Raw genomic sequence first — 20,000 nt, 5'->3', positions numbered from 1 at the left:
ACCGGTACCGAGTCAATGTGCGGCGGGTACGGGTTAGTGGAGGTAATTGAGGTCATATGTACATGTAGGCAGGGGTAAATTGACTATGCGTAGATATTAAACAGCGAGTTGCAGAAGAGCAAAAAAGGGGGCCAATGTAAATAGTCTGGGTTTGATGAACTGTTCAGCAGTGTTATGGCTTGGGTTATAAACTGTTAAGGAGCCTTTTGGACCTAGACTTGGCGCTCCTGTACGCTTGCAGTGCGATAGCAGAGAACAGTCTATGACTCTAGTTTGAATTGTTGTATCTGACTGAAGACATGGTGATGCTGTCTTTTCCCTTCAGATCTTTAGTCATCCAGTGATGTGGGTTGGCAGGTTATCAAGGTGCGTGCGTGCATGTGTGGGGGTATGTGGTGGGATAGCTCTGTGTAACACATTTCATCCAGGGCAGTTTCATCTCTCTCTCAGCCCAGTCCCCTGCTCACAGGCTGGGCTATCTCCATCACAGGAAGCCACAGTGGAATTTCCTCTAGAAGAGTTTGGTGTTTGGTCTCTGGGGTTGGGCTGTTCATGTCCACAGTCGTTTATCCCTCGTAAAACCTTGGAGAGAGACAGGAAACGCTTACTTTAGACTTGCATCTCTAGGGGATATTGTGTACAAGGACACATTGGCTGCGTTTACACAGGAAGCCCAATAATGATATTTTTTTCCACAAATTGGTCTTTTGACCAATCACATCATATCTGTCCACATCAGATCTTTTTCAGAACTGATCTCATTGGTCAAAATACCAATTAGTGAAAAGAATATCAGAATTGGGCTGCCAGTGTAAACACAGCCATTGTACTGCAGATATGTGTTAGAGGACATGCACTGAGTGGACAAAACATTAGGAACACCTTCCTAACATTGAGTTGCACCCCCTGTTGCCCTCAGAATAGCCCCAGTTCATCAGGCATGGACTATACAAGGTGTCGAAAGCGTTCCACAGCGATGCTGGCCCAATGCTTCCTACAGTTGTGTCAAGTTGGCTGGATGTCATTTGGGTGGTGGACCATTTTTGAGTCACACTGGAAACTGTTGAGTGTGAAAAACCAAGCAGCGTTGCCGTTCTTGACAAACTGAAACCGGTCCGCCTGACACCTACTACCATACCCCGTTCAAAGGCACTTAAATCTTCTGTCTTGCCCATTCACCCTCTGAATGGCACACATACACAATCCATGCCTCAATTGTCTCAAGGCTTAAAAATCCTTCTTTAACCTGTCTCCTCCCTTTCATCTACACTGATTGAAGTGGATTTAACAGGTGACATCAATAAGGGATTATAGCTTTCAACTGGATTCACCTGGTCAGTCATGGAAATAGCAGGTGTTCCTAATGTTATGTCCCCTCAGTGTATATCTGTGTTAAGTGGACCAAGAACATAGCATCTATATTCTAGAATTCAAACATTCTGTTTAGATGTTCTATGTCACATGTGTCCAACTCATTCCATGGAGGGCCGAGTGTTTGTGGATTTTTGCTCCTCCCTTGAACTTGATTAATGAATTAAGATCACTAATTAGTAACGAACTCCCCTCACCTGGTTGTCTAGGTCTTAATTTAAAGGAAAAACCAAAAAACCTGCAGACACTTAGCCCTCCATGGAATGAGTTTTACACCCTGATCTACAGTAAGTGATTGACAGTTTGTATTCAGCAGTCATAAAAGTCTTATTTACTTTGAAGAACTACTAAAATAGTGATTTAGTCAGACAGCATAGGCAGCAGCTCTATAGAGATGAGATGATGACTTGGAATGAAATAATAAAGTCATCAAATAAAACAAATGTAATATACACCACAACTGAAATATTTTAGTAAAGTAAAGTAATGTGAAGAAATTATGGTTAATAAGTGATAAGCAGTAATGGGCTGTCCCTAACATCATTTGACTTTTATTAATTGTTTTATTCAGTTGTTACAGCATTCAATCCACGTAATGCATAGTGCACTTAATGTAAAAAAAATAATATCAAAATCAAAAACCGTGATTTTTTGTTTATAATCAAACCAACACCGAACCGAGGTAAAAAAGCACTAATCAACACTACCATTTGGAGCAGGATATTAGCAGGTATATCAATCACATTGTTTTGATTGCGACAATGCCAGGGGATCCAACCATTTAGGTCATACCTCAGCATCAATAGGATTTATTGCTGGTTATCAGTTTTAACTAGGTCAAGTTGTCAAATGAGAACGGGTGAAGAACATACTTGTTTCCTAATGGGAAAATGTCCACCTCACTCTGAATTCAGAGCAGACATTTTGGAACTGCTGTTGCTGACACAGCTGCTGATTACATATTCAGAAAATATGTAATGGCTGCTCATCAAAGGGAGGAGCTGCAGCTAACAGACTGGAGGCAACTTGACAAGCATTCATTCTAAATTCGCCAGTAATACATCAAGACAATGCCCACTGGGCACAGACGTCAATTCGGCGTTTATTCCATGTTGGTTCAACGTCATTTCATTGAAATGACGTGGAAACAACATTGATTCAACCAGTGTGAGCCCAGTGGGTGTTTCTTACTACTTGTTCAGATGTTGATAACATTGATTGATTGTAAACTTTACAGTTAAGTATAGTTTTGTACTTTTCATAACAACGGAAAAAGATCAATGTGCTCGCCTGCTTTGAGGCGGTTCTTTTTGGGTGACTAGTCGGTTTGGAATGTAACTGTCAAGTCGCTTTTTGACCTTACTTTCACTATCAGGAGGTCAGTAGGAAATAGTTTTAAATGTTCCACAGCGCTCACTCATCCCAGAACTCAAAGTCACTGTGTTTGTGATTTGCTGTCTACAATTATATTATAACTTTATTTGCTCCAAAACATGAAATTCTATTAAATTATTTTGGCAGTCTAGGTTTCAATGTTAGTTGTTGTTGTTTAGGTCTCATAACTGAGAAGTTAGAAAATGTGTCTTTATGCTATGTAGGAGACTACAATTACAGAATCCGTTCAAGTATTGTTTAAATGCAAATGTAAGCAACAAGTGTGTGCTAGTATTTTAAAGAGCGCAATTTGGAGTCTACTCTGCATTTATAGTATGACAACGTATGCACTCACTAACTGTAAGTCACTCTGGATAAGAGCGTCTGCTAAATGACTAAAATTTTAAATGTAAATAGTTCTGTCCGCTCTAGATTCTGTCTCCAGGTTTGACAGAGATATAGGACACCGTAAACTTCAAGGGGTCCATTTACTTTTAAAGTGAAAATGATACACCATGTCACTCCCCCACCCTAGGCTTTAGTTTGACTTATGTCATCAGAGACAATGGGCCCTATCCCCAGATAGAAGGTTGTTGTTCTTGCAAACTGCTTTCTGTGTTTTCTACTTCTCTTGGTCAGATCTCCAACAGTTCATTTTCAAGCTAACTAGAAAAGCATTCCAATGCATTCCTAGCTGCTGTGATGCAGTAATACTATTATTCTCCAACATGAATCAACCATATTTGCGATGCTTTGAGAAGTATTGAGAGTATTCAAATGTCCAGTCGTGAGATGTAAATATTTATAACACACATCTTTGCCTTGCATTAGCTGCTCTGAGCCCAGTAGGTTTGCATCGGTTTCCATTGGACTAGAGCTGGCTAGCTAAATAGCTCATGCTAGCTAGCTAACACAAGCTGATTATCATGTAGCAGCCTATGCTGACTAGTGTCGCTAACATGCTAATGTTAGTTAGCTAGCTAATTACCATACACCGTAGTTGTGGGTCCACAAACTCAAGCAAATGGCAATGACCTCATGACAAAATCATGTTTCCACATACTAGTGGTTATTGATATTCTGGTTGTTTTATTTTTGCTTAGTGACATTGCAAATATAATCTTTGTACCATTTAACTCTGATTTAACTACCGGTATGTATCCTTTCTAATCCTTCTTCTTCTTTACCTTCTACTTCTTCTTGTTCCACGTTTCTCCATTTGTTCCTGTCTGCCAACTTCTCCTTCTTCAGATCTTCTTCTTCTTCTTCTTCTTCTTCTTCTTCTTCTTCTTCTTCTTCTTCTTCTTCTTCTATGGTATTATGGTGGTCAGCAAACAAATGTTAAGTGCATGCCGCCACCTACTGTACAATCCATTATACTTTGTGATATGATGATACAAATTTGGGGAAAATAAAAATTACCCTGCAAATTAACCCTAATTAAAACAGGAATCCTCTCAGGATCTCTCGCCCTGTACCCATCTACTCTCTTTACTGCCTCAGCATATGACACCTTCTGTACTACTCTGATCCTGGCAACCTCAACCTGTCTTTCTCTCACCGGACACCTCTGATCTCCAACACCATGGGCACCCCCACAGCTAACAACACACACAACTTTTTCTACCGATTCTACACATTCCTTTCTCATGCCCACCTGCACACTTCTCACATCTAGGAATCTCCCTCCTACACACTGCTGCAACATGACCATAAGCTTGGCACCTAAAACACCGTAGTGGGTTTGGGACAAAAGCTCTCTTGGGATAAATTACACATCCTAACTTGACCTTGTCAGGTAAAGACTCTGCATCAAAAACTCAGCAGGACAGACAGTGTCCTCTCCGTTTCACCATGCTCTCCACCGCGTCGCACCAAACAGCAGGTGTCACAGACACCGGGAATCTTCCATTTCAGTTGATTCTCCTCCGCACTTAATATCACTCATTTCAAAGACGCCCTGCTCCGGAGAGCAAAGCAAGTCACAGCTCTTGTCCTTAGTCGCGTTGTCCAGAGCGCCCGCTCCCTCTCGACAGAGGAAACGCAAAATATCTTCACGAGTCAACTTCGAGTTACTTTCACCAATTCAACAGTCCCCAACCTGTTCTCCACCCAACCTGACACCACATATGGATCTGCCAGAAGGCAAGGATTTATTCTCTCCAAACTGGGCCAGAATTATCTTTGTCATCATCAGGACGAGGCTCAAACTCAGCGGTCTTCAATGCACCTGCCACTGCAGTTAGTTCATCGTCACTCTCGTCACATTAAATTTCCTTCTGTAGCTCTTCCAAAGGTTCTGTGTGATCCACCATTCCATATTCACAAAAATCACATTTCTCCTTTTTTTTCCTGTCTGCCATCTTCTCCATCAGATCTTCCAGAAGGCTTGTGTATTCCCCACTCCATATCTCCTTCTTCCTTCTTCCTTCTTCCTTCTTCCTTCTTATCCTGTTTCGGCATGAGGGAAGTCGCAAATTCCCACAAGATACAGCAATACTTTTTTTATGTAAAACACATGGGCTAAAATAATACCCTTGTATTTCTCCTCCTAGTGTTTCAATAGAGCCACAAGTGCATATCGCGGTGGACATAACTTTCCTCTTACTCCTCCTCCTCAGGAGCAGAGCTGCAGACTGTTTATTCTCCTACATCTGGATATGCACTTAGTTGATGTAAAACACCAGGATGCCGTGACCTTGTGTATATGTTAAAGTGCAGACTGGTAAACTGGAATGTTGTACATCATCGTGTAAAGTTTACTTTAATCATACCTGGGTTGTATTCATTTGGCTCTAAAACAGAAGAAAATGGACAGAAACGGGGAGGGACTACATGGATTTTAGTTTTTTAAAGTTTTTGCAAAACGTTTTTAAACATTTCCTATTACATGCCCTAATGAATACAACCCTGGCATGATGTATGGACTGGCTGGCTACTCATGCATGGAAGATTGAAGAAAGAAATGGAGCTTGAAATTGCTATCGCAGTAATGAAGTTAGTTCCATGTGTGTCGTAGTCAATGAGATGCTTGTTGTTGTTTTTTAAGGTGTACATTGTGTCTGTTGATTGGTGGTTGCAAGTCTGAGGCTCAATTGATACCAAGCTAATTAAACATCAGAGACGTCGGCTTTGTAACGCATCTGAGTTTGATTCAGAAGGTCTGTTACAGGATAGCCTACCATGTATACTGTAAGTATAAAGCAACAAAGGGAGAAAACGTGCCCAGCTACACATTGCTCCCATTTGTTAAAGCATATCAATGTTTTTTGGTTGGTTTGACCTAGTGTGCTAGTGGACACCACCTGAGACGATGTGGAAACCACATGTTTGACTGCTAGCCGGAACACCGTATAGAAAATACATGGTTTCAAATCCAACAGGTAGCCTACACCTGCGAAAGCCAAGCAGTATTTTGAGACAAACCATTTTACCTGTGTAGGCTTATTTTTCACGCCACAAATGTATGCATATTATGTTATGACGATCATCACCATACACACGGGAGACATTACTGTAGACTCATACCACCATGAACTAGTTTTCCTCCATTCAACCTATAGATACGGTTAGTTCTATATTGTGACATTACTTACCTCACAATAAGATATGCCATTTATGATCACTTTGGAGTGAAATGGAAATTCATTGCAGTTACAGACATGGTAAGTGTTCCACAGCTGGTTCAGGTTAAGAAGAGTTGAAGGGCTTTTCAATACAGATGAATCATACTGTATCGTATTCTTTGATCTGTGTTTCTTCTTCATTCCTGCGTGTATGTGCCGAGTGTGTTATGATACCGTAAATTATATGTTATATGCTCAACCTCACTGGCTTTGTGGTCAGAGCGCTGTAATGAAAACACACAAACCATGTATGGTTAGAGAGCAAGCCAAATGCCACTGTGAGGTAAACCACAGCCTAGAGAAGGTTGCAGTCAAGTTGACGGCAAGGCAAGACCAATGTCCCTCAAGGGTATTCTATTCAGTAATTGGCATATTGTTGAACCTTGCTACAGTAGATGCTTGTATAATTATTCCTTTGATGCACTGCTGGTTGGCAATTTGCAGATGGATGGCTTGCTGTATATTGCTCTTAATTCACTGGGATAACTTTGTTTTGCTCAAATTTAGATGTGCAAAAAAGAGAACCTAGTCTGATACTGTAGCTTCCAGTCATGTTTGATATGATTATGTGAAGCCCTATCTACTGATCTCATCCCATAATCTTCCCCAGGGCTCCATTACTTTCTGTTCTAGATTTCTAATCTAGTATAAGTATAATAAGTTTTCCACATATTATAGTTACTCAAAAGCCTTCCTTGAATACCATATTATTACTGTAAAGATTCAACCTCTAACTAAGAGGAACATCTCAGTCAATGCACTTACACTATACAGTTTATGCAAAAGTATGTGGACACCCCTTAAAATTAGTGGATTCGGCTATTTCAGCCACACCCATTGCTGACAGGTGTATAAAATCGAGCACAGAGCCATGCACTCTCCGTAGACAAACATTAGCATTAGAATGGCCTTACTGAAGAGCTCAGTGACTTTCAACGTGGCACTGTCATTGGATGCCACCATTCCAACAAGTCAATTCGTCAGATTTCTGCCCTGCTAGAGCTGCCCAAGTCAACAGTAAGTGCTGTTATTGTGAAGTGGAAACATCTATGAGCAACAACGGCTCAGTCGCGAAGTGGTAGGCCAGACACGAATGGGACCGCCGAGTGCTGATACACGTAGGGAAATCTTAACGCTGTAGACAGCAGTTGACCATTGTTGAGTTGTGTGGAACAGAGACAATGGAAAACTAGGAGTCAGTAGAAGGTGGGGGAGGGGGTAATTTAGAGCGACCACATCCTCCCAAGTCAACATGGTGGGAACCACTCCAGTGTGCTGCGTTTCTTTAAAGGAAGCCCCGGCTGTCAAGAGAACACAGGAAGAGACAGCTCCAGAAGAAAACGAGGCACAGACATGTAATCAGCTACTTTTTCATTTAACTTTCCTGGCTGGCCTTCCTGCACCATCCCCTAGCCTTGTTTGTGGAAGAGAAGAGAAGAGAAGAGAAGAAGGGAAGAGAAGAGAAGAGAAGAGAAGAGAAGAGAGGAGAGGAGAGGAGAGGAGAGGAGAGGAGAGGAGAGGAGAGGAGAGGAGAGGAGAGGAGAGGAGAGGAGAGGAGAGGAGAGGAGAGGAGAGGAGAGGAGAGGAGAGGAGAGGTGCGTGTTCAAACCAGAAGCAACAATGTTCTCCTACACCAACAAGGTTTGCCTATAATCCCCAATGCTCGTACCTCACAACTCTGGAATATGTAGATAATGTTGTAGTTTATTTTTTTTACAGACACACAGATGTATTTTATAAAATGAAGGGAGGCGTCTCCTCTGGTCACACTAACAAAGGGACAGGTATAATCATAGGGTTTTGGATTCACTTTGAACTGACACTGTAGTAACTGGTTGCTGGCAAGGCAGGTCAACATTTTGGAGTGCTTAACACCAATTTCAAAACAACAGTGAAAATACACTTTAAACAAGGTTGTCATGAAGGCTTAATATAGCCTTCATAAGCTTCACACATAATAAGGCTTCTGCCACATGGAGATCATGTAAGGACCTGTCATATCACCCTTTATATTATGGTATTTGCTTATAAATGGTTTGTGAAACATCTACCCAGCTGTTATAAAGGGCTATGAAGCCTTCATTAAGCTTCAAAGATACAATTGTGACCAAGTTGTTTGTGACCAATCACTATCAGTGAACCAATTACATAGGGTTGGGGTCAAAGGGGAGCAGGAACTGGAAGATTTATGTCCTGACACCAGAGGGTTCAAAGCAGGAACTCACAGCTGCCGCAAAGCCACCCAGCAGCTGGAACTCATCTGCATGACCTGGAAAAGCAGACCGTACTGTATTCCTATGGGATCAACACTGTCAGCAGGGACATTCTGGTCTTCCCAGATGACAGATCTGTTCAGGCCTATAAAGAAAACCATCAATATATAAAAAGATGAAGTCATATCGAAAGGATTAGGCTGCTTTTCAATGTGTCTGACACCTGACAGAGCAGTCGGGACATCTTGCTCATTTTGAACAAACGTAAGCCTACTTTCTGAAACAGTTTGGCTGGCATTGAGTCTTTTTAGCTTTTGGAAAAGAGAGAGTTGAGTTGAAATGACTCATTTGTTTCCATAAGCTCATTTTGTAAGCTCTAGACTTTTGGCTGCAACAGTCTACTCTGAGTATTTCCGCATTAACCAGGGAAAATCCATAAAATAGCCATTCATTTCCGCCTGCTGCATCTGCCAGATTCACTGGCATTTGATTGTGGTCCACACTTTCCCCCTGATTGTTCCAAGTTCTCGTAGATGTGTGACATGGTTTCAGTGTCGGATGTTGCGGTTCACTGTTATCTGGCTTTTGTTCCCCCTGAGGAACGTCTAACAGTCTGGTGAGTCTGCAGTACGAAGAACACAGCGAGACGTTCTCTCATTTCTCTTAGTCACCTAGAGAAAGTACACGCTGTAGAACAGGAGGAGAAAGCAATCGACTGAGTGAGAAATACTAGTGGTAAATATGCATCAGACGAACTCCACAAAAAGGGGGGCAGCATGCTCTTGCACCGTTGTCACGATTAGCCGGTTTATACAGTGTCTGCTGAAAGCACGGAACCTGTGATGAATTAAGCTGATAGGGGAGGAAAAAGTGACCCACCCACTCCTTACCCTAGGCTGCACTGGGGTTTTTAAGACCGCCCAGCGAACCGCACTTCTCTCCCTGTAAACTTCAAACCCTCCCGACGCCCCCTTTCGAAACCCCAACAGGGAAAATGGCACTTTCCAAACTCTGTGGTCTATGGCTCAGCTAGACATGGCCAGTCGGACGCTTTTATTCCTCTGTAGTTAATAGAAGTGTAATTTACACAGTTACATTTTGTCATGTGTAGATCTAGTTAAGCTACTCTTGCCTGTAATAATAGCAATAATAATAATAATAATAATAATAATAATAATAATAATAATAATAATAATACATCTCAATGGTTAGAGAAATAATACATCTACGTGGTTAAGGAAATGCAGTTACGACATGAGATCTGGGATCTGGGAACCAAGGCATTTTCCATCAAAGTCAGTTACTGTTTTTCTGGGATACAGTTTTTTTTTCTTCTTCTTGTGATTTGCAAAAACATGTGTTTGGATTCATATGAAGATGAGTTTCTTCTTTGTTTGTTCCAGTGTTTTATTGATTCAATTGATCCAAACGTGCATTTTTCACTGAGCAGTAGCCTGGGAACGGGTCATTTAACGGGCACCCAAGTTTAAACAAAGGGTCATTTAACGGGCACCCAAGTTTAAACAAAGGGTCATTTAACGGGCACCCAAGTTTAAACAAAGTGCTCGCTTTAGTTATGGACAGTACTTGGAGGCAGGACAGCAGAGCTTTATCTCGGGACATTCAGACTCGTCAAATGTCTTACAGTAGATAGAACATAAACGAGCTGGAAACGGCCCGTCCACTGCCTACTGTCTACTGTCCACCGTCTACTGTCTCAAGAGCCTAGACTAGAGACAACACAGCTGGCTCCACAAAGAGGGCCAGAGATAAAGAATGATGATAAAAGGTGTGGCGAACCCTGCTGAGTGCCACGGGGTCGTTATCCGTTATCTCACGCGAGACATGGTGCAGGGCAGGCTCTATGGATCAATGCTGACAGGGAGGGGGAGGGGGTGTTCCATTAACCCCAAATGAGACCTAAGGGTGGGCGTCTGGTGGGGGTGCGGGGGGTTCCCAAGGGGGCGATGAAGGGGGTGAAGTGTGTGTGTGTGGCTGATGGGGGCGACTCATAACCACAGACATTCAACATGGGCAGGAGAAATACCTTGAATTCTGGTACCCTCAATTATAAGATTAGACATTAGCCATTACATTTGATCACTTAGCCATATTGTAGCTTATCCAAGGCTGTAGTTTCCTTTTTAATTTGAGATGGCTATGCAGTCCCCATTGGTGCTATCAGTGACATCATCCCACTGGCTCTCTAGTTATCATGGAATTATTTGCTTTAGTTTGATCCAGTTCCCAAAATAAGAGTATTTGGTTCTCCTTGTCTGTTCTCTCCTCTATTTGTTTAGTGGACCAGTGGTTCCCAAACTGTGGGGGTCGGCAGCGGGGGTGCGGGGGGGACGCGGGGGTCTTGAACATTTTAATAGTAGAATGCACAAGGTGCAATTTCGAAATTGGGTAGTGCATCATCAGTTTGCCTCTTGTCATGTCAGTCATTGCAGACCTTAGAGAGCTATTAATAACTTGTAAGAAATGTCCAGATCAACTAGCCCATGTCAGCTAATGTTTTTTTGCTAGGTTTTTTAGCCCATAGATTTTGTTGTAACGTTTGAGTCACTCAAATACCACATGAATACACATGGTAAGATGTATAGAATTAGACATTACAACATTTATAGAATTACGAGAAAATTACCTTTTAAAACTGCGAAATGTTCACTGCACCCCGTGACAAAATGGATTGAATTACAGGATATAAGCTTTAAACCTGCAAAATGTTCTCTCCACCAACAACTTTGGTTTGAACAGTTTGTGTCATTAACAGCGCTTGTCCCATAGAAATAGAGGTGACACGCAGGGGGTGCGGGATGTTCCCCAATGCTGGAAGGGGGTCCTGAGTGAAAAAGTTTGGAAACCCCTGTAGTAGACAACACAGTACTGTGAAGTCAGTATTTCCGTCTACGGCATCCATCTTAGGAAGTCGACAGTTTCAGGCAAAACTCTGCCTGTGGTCGTTTTGTATCTGTTGCGGAGTGAGATAACAGATGGTTCATTTAGCAGATGAGCTAATCTAGAATGATCCGTTACCCCCACAGTGCCAAAGTGATGACATAGCCGACGGCTCAGGCTGTTCCTCCCAGTCAGATCTCACAGCACACTGAGGAAAGTGGAAACATTTTAATACTATAAAAGTAACGTCTTGTGAGAGCTGTTGGTCTGGTAGACATGTTCCTCTGGCACTCCGACCAGTCTGAGGCGTGTTCATGTCAAGGGGTTACCTATAAAGCTCAGTGATGCCACCTGGTGTTTAAAATGAGAACAGGTAAAGGGCCTGCAAGTCACCTTTACTCCATCAACTCAGACCGTTGATAAGTTTGTTTAGGTTTTGTGTGTCAGTTGTCATGACTACCTAGAAACGCTCTCCTTTCCCCTGTATCTCTCCATCAGGTTGTTGCTTTGAATGAGAATGTGTTCTTTTCAGTCAACTTACTAACCTGGTAAGGTAGAGGTTCAATAAATAACGAAGTAGATAAATATAAATCATAATCAATAAGTATGTGGGTGCAACTGTGGATAAATTGTGTTAAAAACATATGGGAGCTTTTCTTGATATAGCCTACTTTCTGCTGCATTTGGGGTAGTTAGACCAGGTAAACCCATTAAGCTTTGTTGTAAATTCGCATAAGCACTCAAGATGTTTTGTGTTTTATAGTACACCATTACTGTTTAATATCCCTTTTCCACAACTTTTCTGTGTGTGTAATAAACATTTAGTATTTTATTGGTATATCTATGCGGGGAAATTGTTTATTGGTGGCTGGGTCATTTTTTTGTGAGTCTGTGAGTCAGGTTTTCGAGGCATTCCTTTTGGAGGAAATTACCTCATGTCTGACAGTGGGGAGACTTTACAACAACCGACAGTCACCTTTTCCAGAACCCTCTTTTGCCTGCAGTTGAACTGAGATTTTATCCAGTACATAATGGAAAACATATGTTCCACATCACTGCTAAACACAGTTACCTGTTGTTGATTTATGATACAGAATAATAAGATTATGTTACACTAACATTGCATTTATTCTTCTGTGTTTATGTGTCCAATTGGGTTTGTGTTAATTTTGTTGGTGATACTGCATGCCAGTAAAGAAAGCAAAAGGTTTTGCGATGTCAGAGTCCAAGGAGGAAACCTGCAATCTATCATGAAGCCACACATGAAGCCAATAGGAAGAGAGCTATGAGAACATGTTCACAAGCCACTAAAGAAGTCTGAAGTATAACATTTAACCAGGGCTTCGCTTTCAATGACTAGTGTCTTCATGTTGATCTTTCTCAGTTCTGGACTGTAGCATTTATCACATTTTTCAACATGTAACATCTATTTTAATGTACTAACCCAGAACGAGGCATCCTCTTTGCCTTCTGCCTATGAGTGTAGCATCTAGCTATAACACATTGTACAAATGAACAATGACACCACATCATCTTTAAGGTGAATTTTAAGAGCAGTGGTCTACATTTTTGCGTTCAACTTCTTCCTGTCCCTGTTCTCATCAATTTATTCACAGAAAAGCAGATCTCTCTAATATGCTCCTCCCCATCACAGTTCCTTTCTGTTGCTCACGTTCCCTCTCTGACCTTTCCTGTCTGACCTTTCCTCTCTGACCTATCCTGTCTGACCTTTCCTGTCTGACCTTTTCCTGTCTGGCCTTTCCTGTCTGACCTTTCCTGTCTGTCCCGCCCTCCACAGGAGATGACCTGGGCTGCACGGTCGACGGCCAGGTGTACACCAACCGAGACATTTGGAAACCAGAGCCATGTCGGATCTGCGTGTGCGACAGTGGCGCCGTCCTGTGCGACGAGATCCAGTGCGATGAGCTGTCCAACTGTGAGAAGGTGACCATCCCCGAGGGCGAGTGCTGTCCCATCTGCCAGAGCGAGGGCAGCACAGACACCAGTGGCAACGGCAGACCTGGTGAGCGGTCGGAAAGCGTAACCCGAAATTTGTAGTAACCCGAAGTCATGACAAAGGCATATTTTTCTTATGAGAGAACCCAGTGTGAACTGTCATTGAATGTGTAACTACTAATGTAACTACATATTATTATATTAGGTGCCATTACAGTGACTTGCGAAAGTATTCACCCCCTTGGCATTTTTCTTATTTTGTTGCCTTATAGCCTGGAATTAAAATGGATTTTTTGGGGGGTTTGTATCATTTGATTTACACAACATGCCTACGACTTTGAGGATGCAAAGTATATTTTATTGTGAAACAAACAAGAAATAAGACAAAAAAACAGAACATGAGCGTGAATAACTATTCACCCTGCCTAAAGTCAATACTTTGTAGAGCCACCTATTGCAGCAATTACAGCTGCAAGTCTCTTGGGGTATGTCTCTATAACCTTGGCACATCTAGCCACTGGGATTTTTGCCCATTCTTCAAGGCAAAACTGCTCCAGCTCCTTCAAGTTGGATGGGTTCTGCTGGTGTACAGCAATCGTTAAGTCATACCACAGATTCTCAATTGGATTGAGGTCTGGGCTTTGACTAGGCCATTCCAAGACATTTAAATGTTTCCCCTTAAACCACTCGAGTGTTGCTTTAGCAGTATGCTTAGGGTCATTATTCTGCTGGAAGGTGAACCTCCGTTCCAGTCTCAAATCTCTGGAAGACTGAAACAGGTTTCCCTCAAGGATTTCCCTGTATTTAGCGCCATCCATCATTCCTTCAATTCTGACCAGTTTCCCAGTCCCTGCCGATGGTGTTCTCGGGGTGATGAGAGGCGTTGGGTTTGCGCCAGACATAGCGTTCTCCTTGATGGCCAAAAAGCTCAATTTTTGTCTCATCTGACCAGAGTACCTTCTTCCATATGTTTGGGGAGTCTCCCACATGCCTTTTGGCGAACACCAAATGTGTTTGCTTATTTATTTCTTGAAACAATGGCTTTTTTTCTGGCCACTCTTCAGTAAAGCCCAGCTCTGTGGAGTGTATGGCTTAAAGTGGTCCTATGGACAGATACTCCAATCTCCGCTGTGGAGCTTTGCAGCTCCTTCAGGGTTATCTTTGGTCTCTTTGTTGCCTCTCTGATTAATGCCCACCTTGCCTGGTCCGTGAGTTTTGTTGGGCAGCCCTCTCTTGGCAGGTTATTTTTTAATAATGGATTTAATGGTGCTCTGTGGGATGTTTAAAGTTTCGGATATTTTTTTATAACCCAACCCTGATCTGTACTTCTCCACAACTTTGTCCCTGACCTGTTTGGAGAGCTCCTTGGTTTTCATGGTGCCGCTTGCTTGGTGGTGCCCCTTGCTTAGTGGTGTTGCAGACTCTGGGGCCTTTCAGAACAGGTGTATATGTACTGAGATCATGTGACAGATCATGTGACACTTAGATGCACACAGGTGGACTTTATTTAACAAATTATGTGACTTCTGAATGTAATTGGTTGCACCAGATCTTATTTAGGGGCTTCATAGCAAAGGTGGTGAATACATATGCACGCACCACTTTTCCGTTATTTATTTCTTTTAATTTTTTGAAACAAGTTATTTTTTTTCATTTCACTTCACCAATTTGGACTATTTTGTGTATGTCCATTACATGAAATCCAAATAAAAATCCATTTAAATTACAGGTTGTAATGCAACAAAATAGGAAAAACTCCAAGGGGGATGAATACTTTTGCAAGGCACTGTATGTCTCATCTCAAAATAAGTAGCAACGTATGGCAGGCCCCTGTTTGTCTTGTAAAGTAAACATAAATCTATGTGCACCATCTCCATGTCAACCCAGTGCTTTACTATGAAGAAAATAAGAGTTAACTCCACTAATGACAATGCAGTAAATGTAGACTAGAGGCTTTTGTAAGATAATTCTTTGTTAATGTCTGTTCTGTCATTTTCAGACGGTGGCAGAGTCTACAGGGTAAGCTTTAGGATCTCCATGTGATTATTAAACATATTTACAATATCTTATGACTAACTTGATTTCAACGGTAAAGCAACATCTGTCATCTTGCTCTTTGTTTATAGGGTCAGAAAGGAGAACCTGGAGATGTACCGCAGGTGACTGGGATCAGAGGTCGTCCTGGGCCTATGGTAAGCTTACAGGTCACTTTGTTTTCAGAGTCTATTATAAACTGAGTTTGTGATGTGGTGCTTTGTCGAGATTCACCAACATATAGCGTTAAGGTTTACGTTTTTTTAACAGTTGTTTTTCACTTGTGGTGTGGATTTTGTAAGACTCTTTGAGTCAACTCTAGATGGCAGAAGAGCACAGTTACCTATAACTTGACCTGAAAGGATTCCTGTGTAGTGCAACTGTACTTGACATAGCATCAATAATGACTTTGCGCCAGTTCAGTGATGATGTCATCATGTGATTAATGAAGAGACACTAGTGTGGCTTTTTTCATCCGTTCTTTTTGTCCCACAACAGGGGCCTCCCGGGTCGCCTGGATTCAGAGGGGACAGAGGCCAGACTGGAAGACCTGTACGTTCCAAACATGACTTGTGAAAACACACAAACATCTAGGATGCATATACATCATGCTGTAGCTACGCTGGAGTTCTGTAATGTATACTTATTTACATTGGCACATTGACAATAAATGTAAAAAGAAACAGTGAGTTTCAATTAAAGTCGGATCTTTGCCAAATCTCAAAGTCCTTTATCATTCCTTTTCCTGGGTCTAACCCAATAGTATGATCACCCACCCCTTTTCTGTGACACCCCCTCCGAAGTGATCCATTTGGCCCCAACTTTGCAGTCCACACAGAGCTTGTCTTATAAAAAGACAATGTCATGTAGCTTGATTTGGAAAATATGTTTAAGGCATATTCACTCTTTATATAATGGCAGGTATAACACAGTCTTCATGCTATCTCCAGGCTGAGACATGATAATAAACCTTCTACTCAGTTTCAATTGAATTAGGATATTTCAGAGAAGCAACTAATGTATGTGATTATGAACAGAAGATAATTACAGTGGGGAAAAAAAGTAATTAGTCAGCCACCAATTGTGCAAGTTCTCCCACTTAAAAAGATGAGAGAGGCCTGTAATTTTCATCATAGGTACACGTCAACTATGACAGACAAAATGAGAAGAAAAAAATCCAGAAAATCACATTGTAGGATTTTTTATGAATTTATTTGCAAATTATGGTGGAAAATAAGTATTTGGTCAATAACAAAAGTTTCTCAATACTTTGTTATATACCCTTTGTTGGCAATGACACAGGTCAAACGTTTTCTGTAAGTCTTCACAAGGTTTTCACACACTGTTGCTGGTATTTTGGCCCATTCCTCCATGCAGATCTCCTCTAGAGCAGTGATGTTTTGGGGCTATGGCTGGGCAACACGGACTTTCAACTCCCTCCAAAGATTTTCTATGGGGTTGAGATCTGGAGACTGGCTAGGCCACTCCAGGACCTTGAAATGCTTCTTACGAAGCCACTCCTTCGTTGCCCGGGCGGTGTGTTTGGGATCATTGTCATGCTGAAAGACCAAGCCATGTTTCATCTTCAATGCCCTTGCTGATGGAAGGAGGTTTTCACTCAAAATCTCACGATACATGGCCCCATTCATTCTTTCCTTTACACGGATCAGTCGTCCTGGTCCCTTTGCAGAAAAACAGCCCCAAAGCATGATGTTTCCACCCCCATGCTTCACAGTAGGTATGGTGTTCTTTGGATGCAACTCAGCATTCTTTGTCCTCCAAACACGACGAGTTGAGTTTTTACCAAAAAGTTATATTTTGGTTTCATCTGACCATATGACATTCTCCCAATCCTCTTCTGGATCATCCAAATGCACTCTAGCAAACTTCAGACGGGCCTGGACATGTACTGGCTTAAGCAGGGGGACACGTCTGGCACTGCAGGATTTGAGTCCCTGGCGGCGTAGTGTGTTACTGATGGTAGGCTTTGTTACTTTGGTCCCAGCTCTCTGCAGGTCATTCACTAGGTCCCCCCGTGTGGTTCTGGGATTTTTTGTGATCATTTTTACCCCACGGGGTAAGATCTTGCGTGGAGCCCGAGATAGAGGGAGATTATCAGTGGTCTTGTATGTCTTCCATTTCCTAATAATTGCTCCCACAGTTGATTTCTTCAATCCAAGCTGCTTACCTATTGCATATTCAGTCTTCCCAGCCTGGTGCAGGTCTACAATTTTGTTTCTGGTGTCCTTTGACAGCTCTTTGGTCTTGGCCATAATGGAGTTTGGAGTGTGACTGTTTGAGGTTGTGGACAGGTGTCTTTTATACTGATAACAAGTTCAAACAGGTGCCATTAATACAGGTAACGAGTGGAGGACAGGGGAGCCTCTTAAAGACGAAGTTACAGGTCTGTGAGAGCCAGAAATCTTGCTTGTTTGTAGGTGACCAAATACTTATTTTCCACCATAATTTGCAAATAAATTCATAAAAAATCCTACAATGTGATTTTCTGGAGAAATAAATTCTCAATTTGTCTGTCATAGTTGACGTGTACCTATGATGAAAATTACAGGCCTCTCTCATCTTTTTAAGTAGGAGAACTTGCACGATTTTTTTTTTTTATCAATGGCTTTCATTGTCGTGCTCAAATAGAATACAGTATCCTCAAAGATAATCAACAGTACATGACATGCTAAAGATTTTAGACAAACAATTATATACTGTGCACTGTGTGGATATTGTACTCTTTGATGAAAAAACACTGTGATAAAAAAAAGTCAACACACCATTTATTTTACATTATCATTAGAATGGGCTCCCGAAAGACCCATTCCGCAAACGTGTTCATTCCATTTAAATTCAGTTCGCAAACAAAAACCTAAATGATGAATGAATACGCCCCCCTCATTGGAATGCTGAAGCTGTTGAGGGCATACATTTAGCAGAACATCATGAATATTTATGATTTATTACATAATATGTCCTTCGTCTGCCTCTCATGTTAGGTTTGTCAAGCATAAGCTGTAATGATTTATTTCTTCTCATTGTGGCCATTTTCATCATCCACTGTTATTGTGTATCAACTAGAAAACATGCGTTTAGAACACAAGGCAACATGAATGTCGACACATTATTTTACTAAACATAAACGGAGATCCATAACTCAAGGGTCACTGATATCAATACATGAGTTGAGAAAAAATTTGGTTTACACAGTAACAAGTTACGATTTGGCACTTAATGAATGACACAGTATTTTACCTGTAATGAGTTGCTTCATCCTGCTTATATTAACATGACATTATCTATCTAAAGGGGCAGCGTGGACCAGCAGGATATGACGGAGAGCCTGGTGTGCCTGGAAACCCAGGAGAGCCAGGGCCTGCAGGAAACCAAGGTCCTCCAGGAGTATGTACCACAATACCTACCCCTCATAAACATGTATCATCTCAAATGTAACCCTTTATAAAGGCAACGTTATTGTTAAGCGTTACCCTCATATAGTGAATTCTCACTAGCTAGCTTTGACACTGTGCTGGATTGGCAATGGATAAATTCAATGCCAAACATGTTAGTCATGTTTTTACAATCAATAGTTCTATTAACGTCGTGCTACCAGTGGGGTTAAATGATACCCTCCAAAATGTACATAAATGTGTATATACAGTATATTTTTTAAAGGATATATCCATGCGCAAAAGTGTTCCATACAGAGGTGGAATCATCTCTCCCTGTGCTGTTCCACTGTTACCTTCACTGGTAAGATATTTAGAAGGTAGAGATCAGACCAATTGCTCATTTATGGAAAGACTTTCTCTGTGAAAGTGTGTGTGATCGTGTGAAGACGTTAATTGTTATCAGGGTCAAAGAACGTCAGCTTTCCTCCATCCCAGTCCAGCATCATTCTGATCCTCTGGGGCATCTGTGTCACTGTGAGAATGATGTGCTCCTCAGGTACGGACAGGATGCTGTAAACACCTCCCGTTAATGTACTGCTCTTAACCTCCACCACCCAGCTGTGTATCCCTGAGTCGAAGCCCTCAGAGCCCAGAACCCCTTCGTGGTGATTGAACCTCTCTGGGTTGTCAGGTTGAGGATCCGTCTGGTCAGTCTCAAAACAGAGAGAGTCTCTGAGTCGAAACCTTACCAGGTCATGATACACCAGCAGGTCTGGGTGGGCAGTGTTTGGGTCCAGGGTCACAGGAAAGTATGGCACAATCCCCTGCAGCTTCTCCCATATTCTGAACTGCAGGTTGCCCAGGTGATTGCCCACGTTTATTAGTGATCCTGAGTGCAGCTGTGGATCCGCTAGTGTGGACTGGGATCTGGCCATGTATAGAATGTCCTTGTATCTCTGCAGGAAGGGGATGTGGTCCCCCTCTAGACACTCCTCTATGGCTCTGATCGGATCTGAAAGATTTGAGATAACTTTGGTCATCTCTTCAGTCTTCTTATTTACCATCCAAATTGTCTCCTCTTCCTCCCTCAGAGCACATATCCTGGCCTCCTCTTCATCTAGTAGAATTTT

At 42.0% G+C, this 20,000-nt stretch overlaps 1 protein-coding gene across 1 annotated transcript in view; it reads left to right on the top strand.

Moving 5' to 3' along the window:
• Window positions 1–20,000, top strand: part of LOC311143630 (uncharacterized protein) — a 58,719-nt gene that overhangs the window by 13,062 nt on the left and 25,657 nt on the right. The window contains exons 2-6 of the mRNA XM_084179495.1: window positions 13,284–13,508; window positions 15,441–15,460; window positions 15,568–15,633; window positions 15,974–16,027; window positions 18,788–18,880. Of these exons, the coding sequence (XP_084035621.1) occupies window positions 13,284–13,508; window positions 15,441–15,460; window positions 15,568–15,633; window positions 15,974–16,027; window positions 18,788–18,880 (458 nt within the window). The remainder of the gene's footprint in view (window positions 1–13,283; window positions 13,509–15,440; window positions 15,461–15,567; window positions 15,634–15,973; window positions 16,028–18,787; window positions 18,881–20,000) is intronic.

The sequence above is a fragment of the Coregonus lavaretus genome (assembly GCF_964263955.1).
Source record: "Coregonus lavaretus genome assembly, chromosome: 16".
Classification (NCBI taxonomy): Eukaryota; Metazoa; Chordata; class Actinopteri; order Salmoniformes; family Salmonidae; genus Coregonus; species Coregonus lavaretus.
Note: the sequence above shows the minus strand (reverse complement) of the source record. Positions and strands in the feature narration are given on the sequence as shown.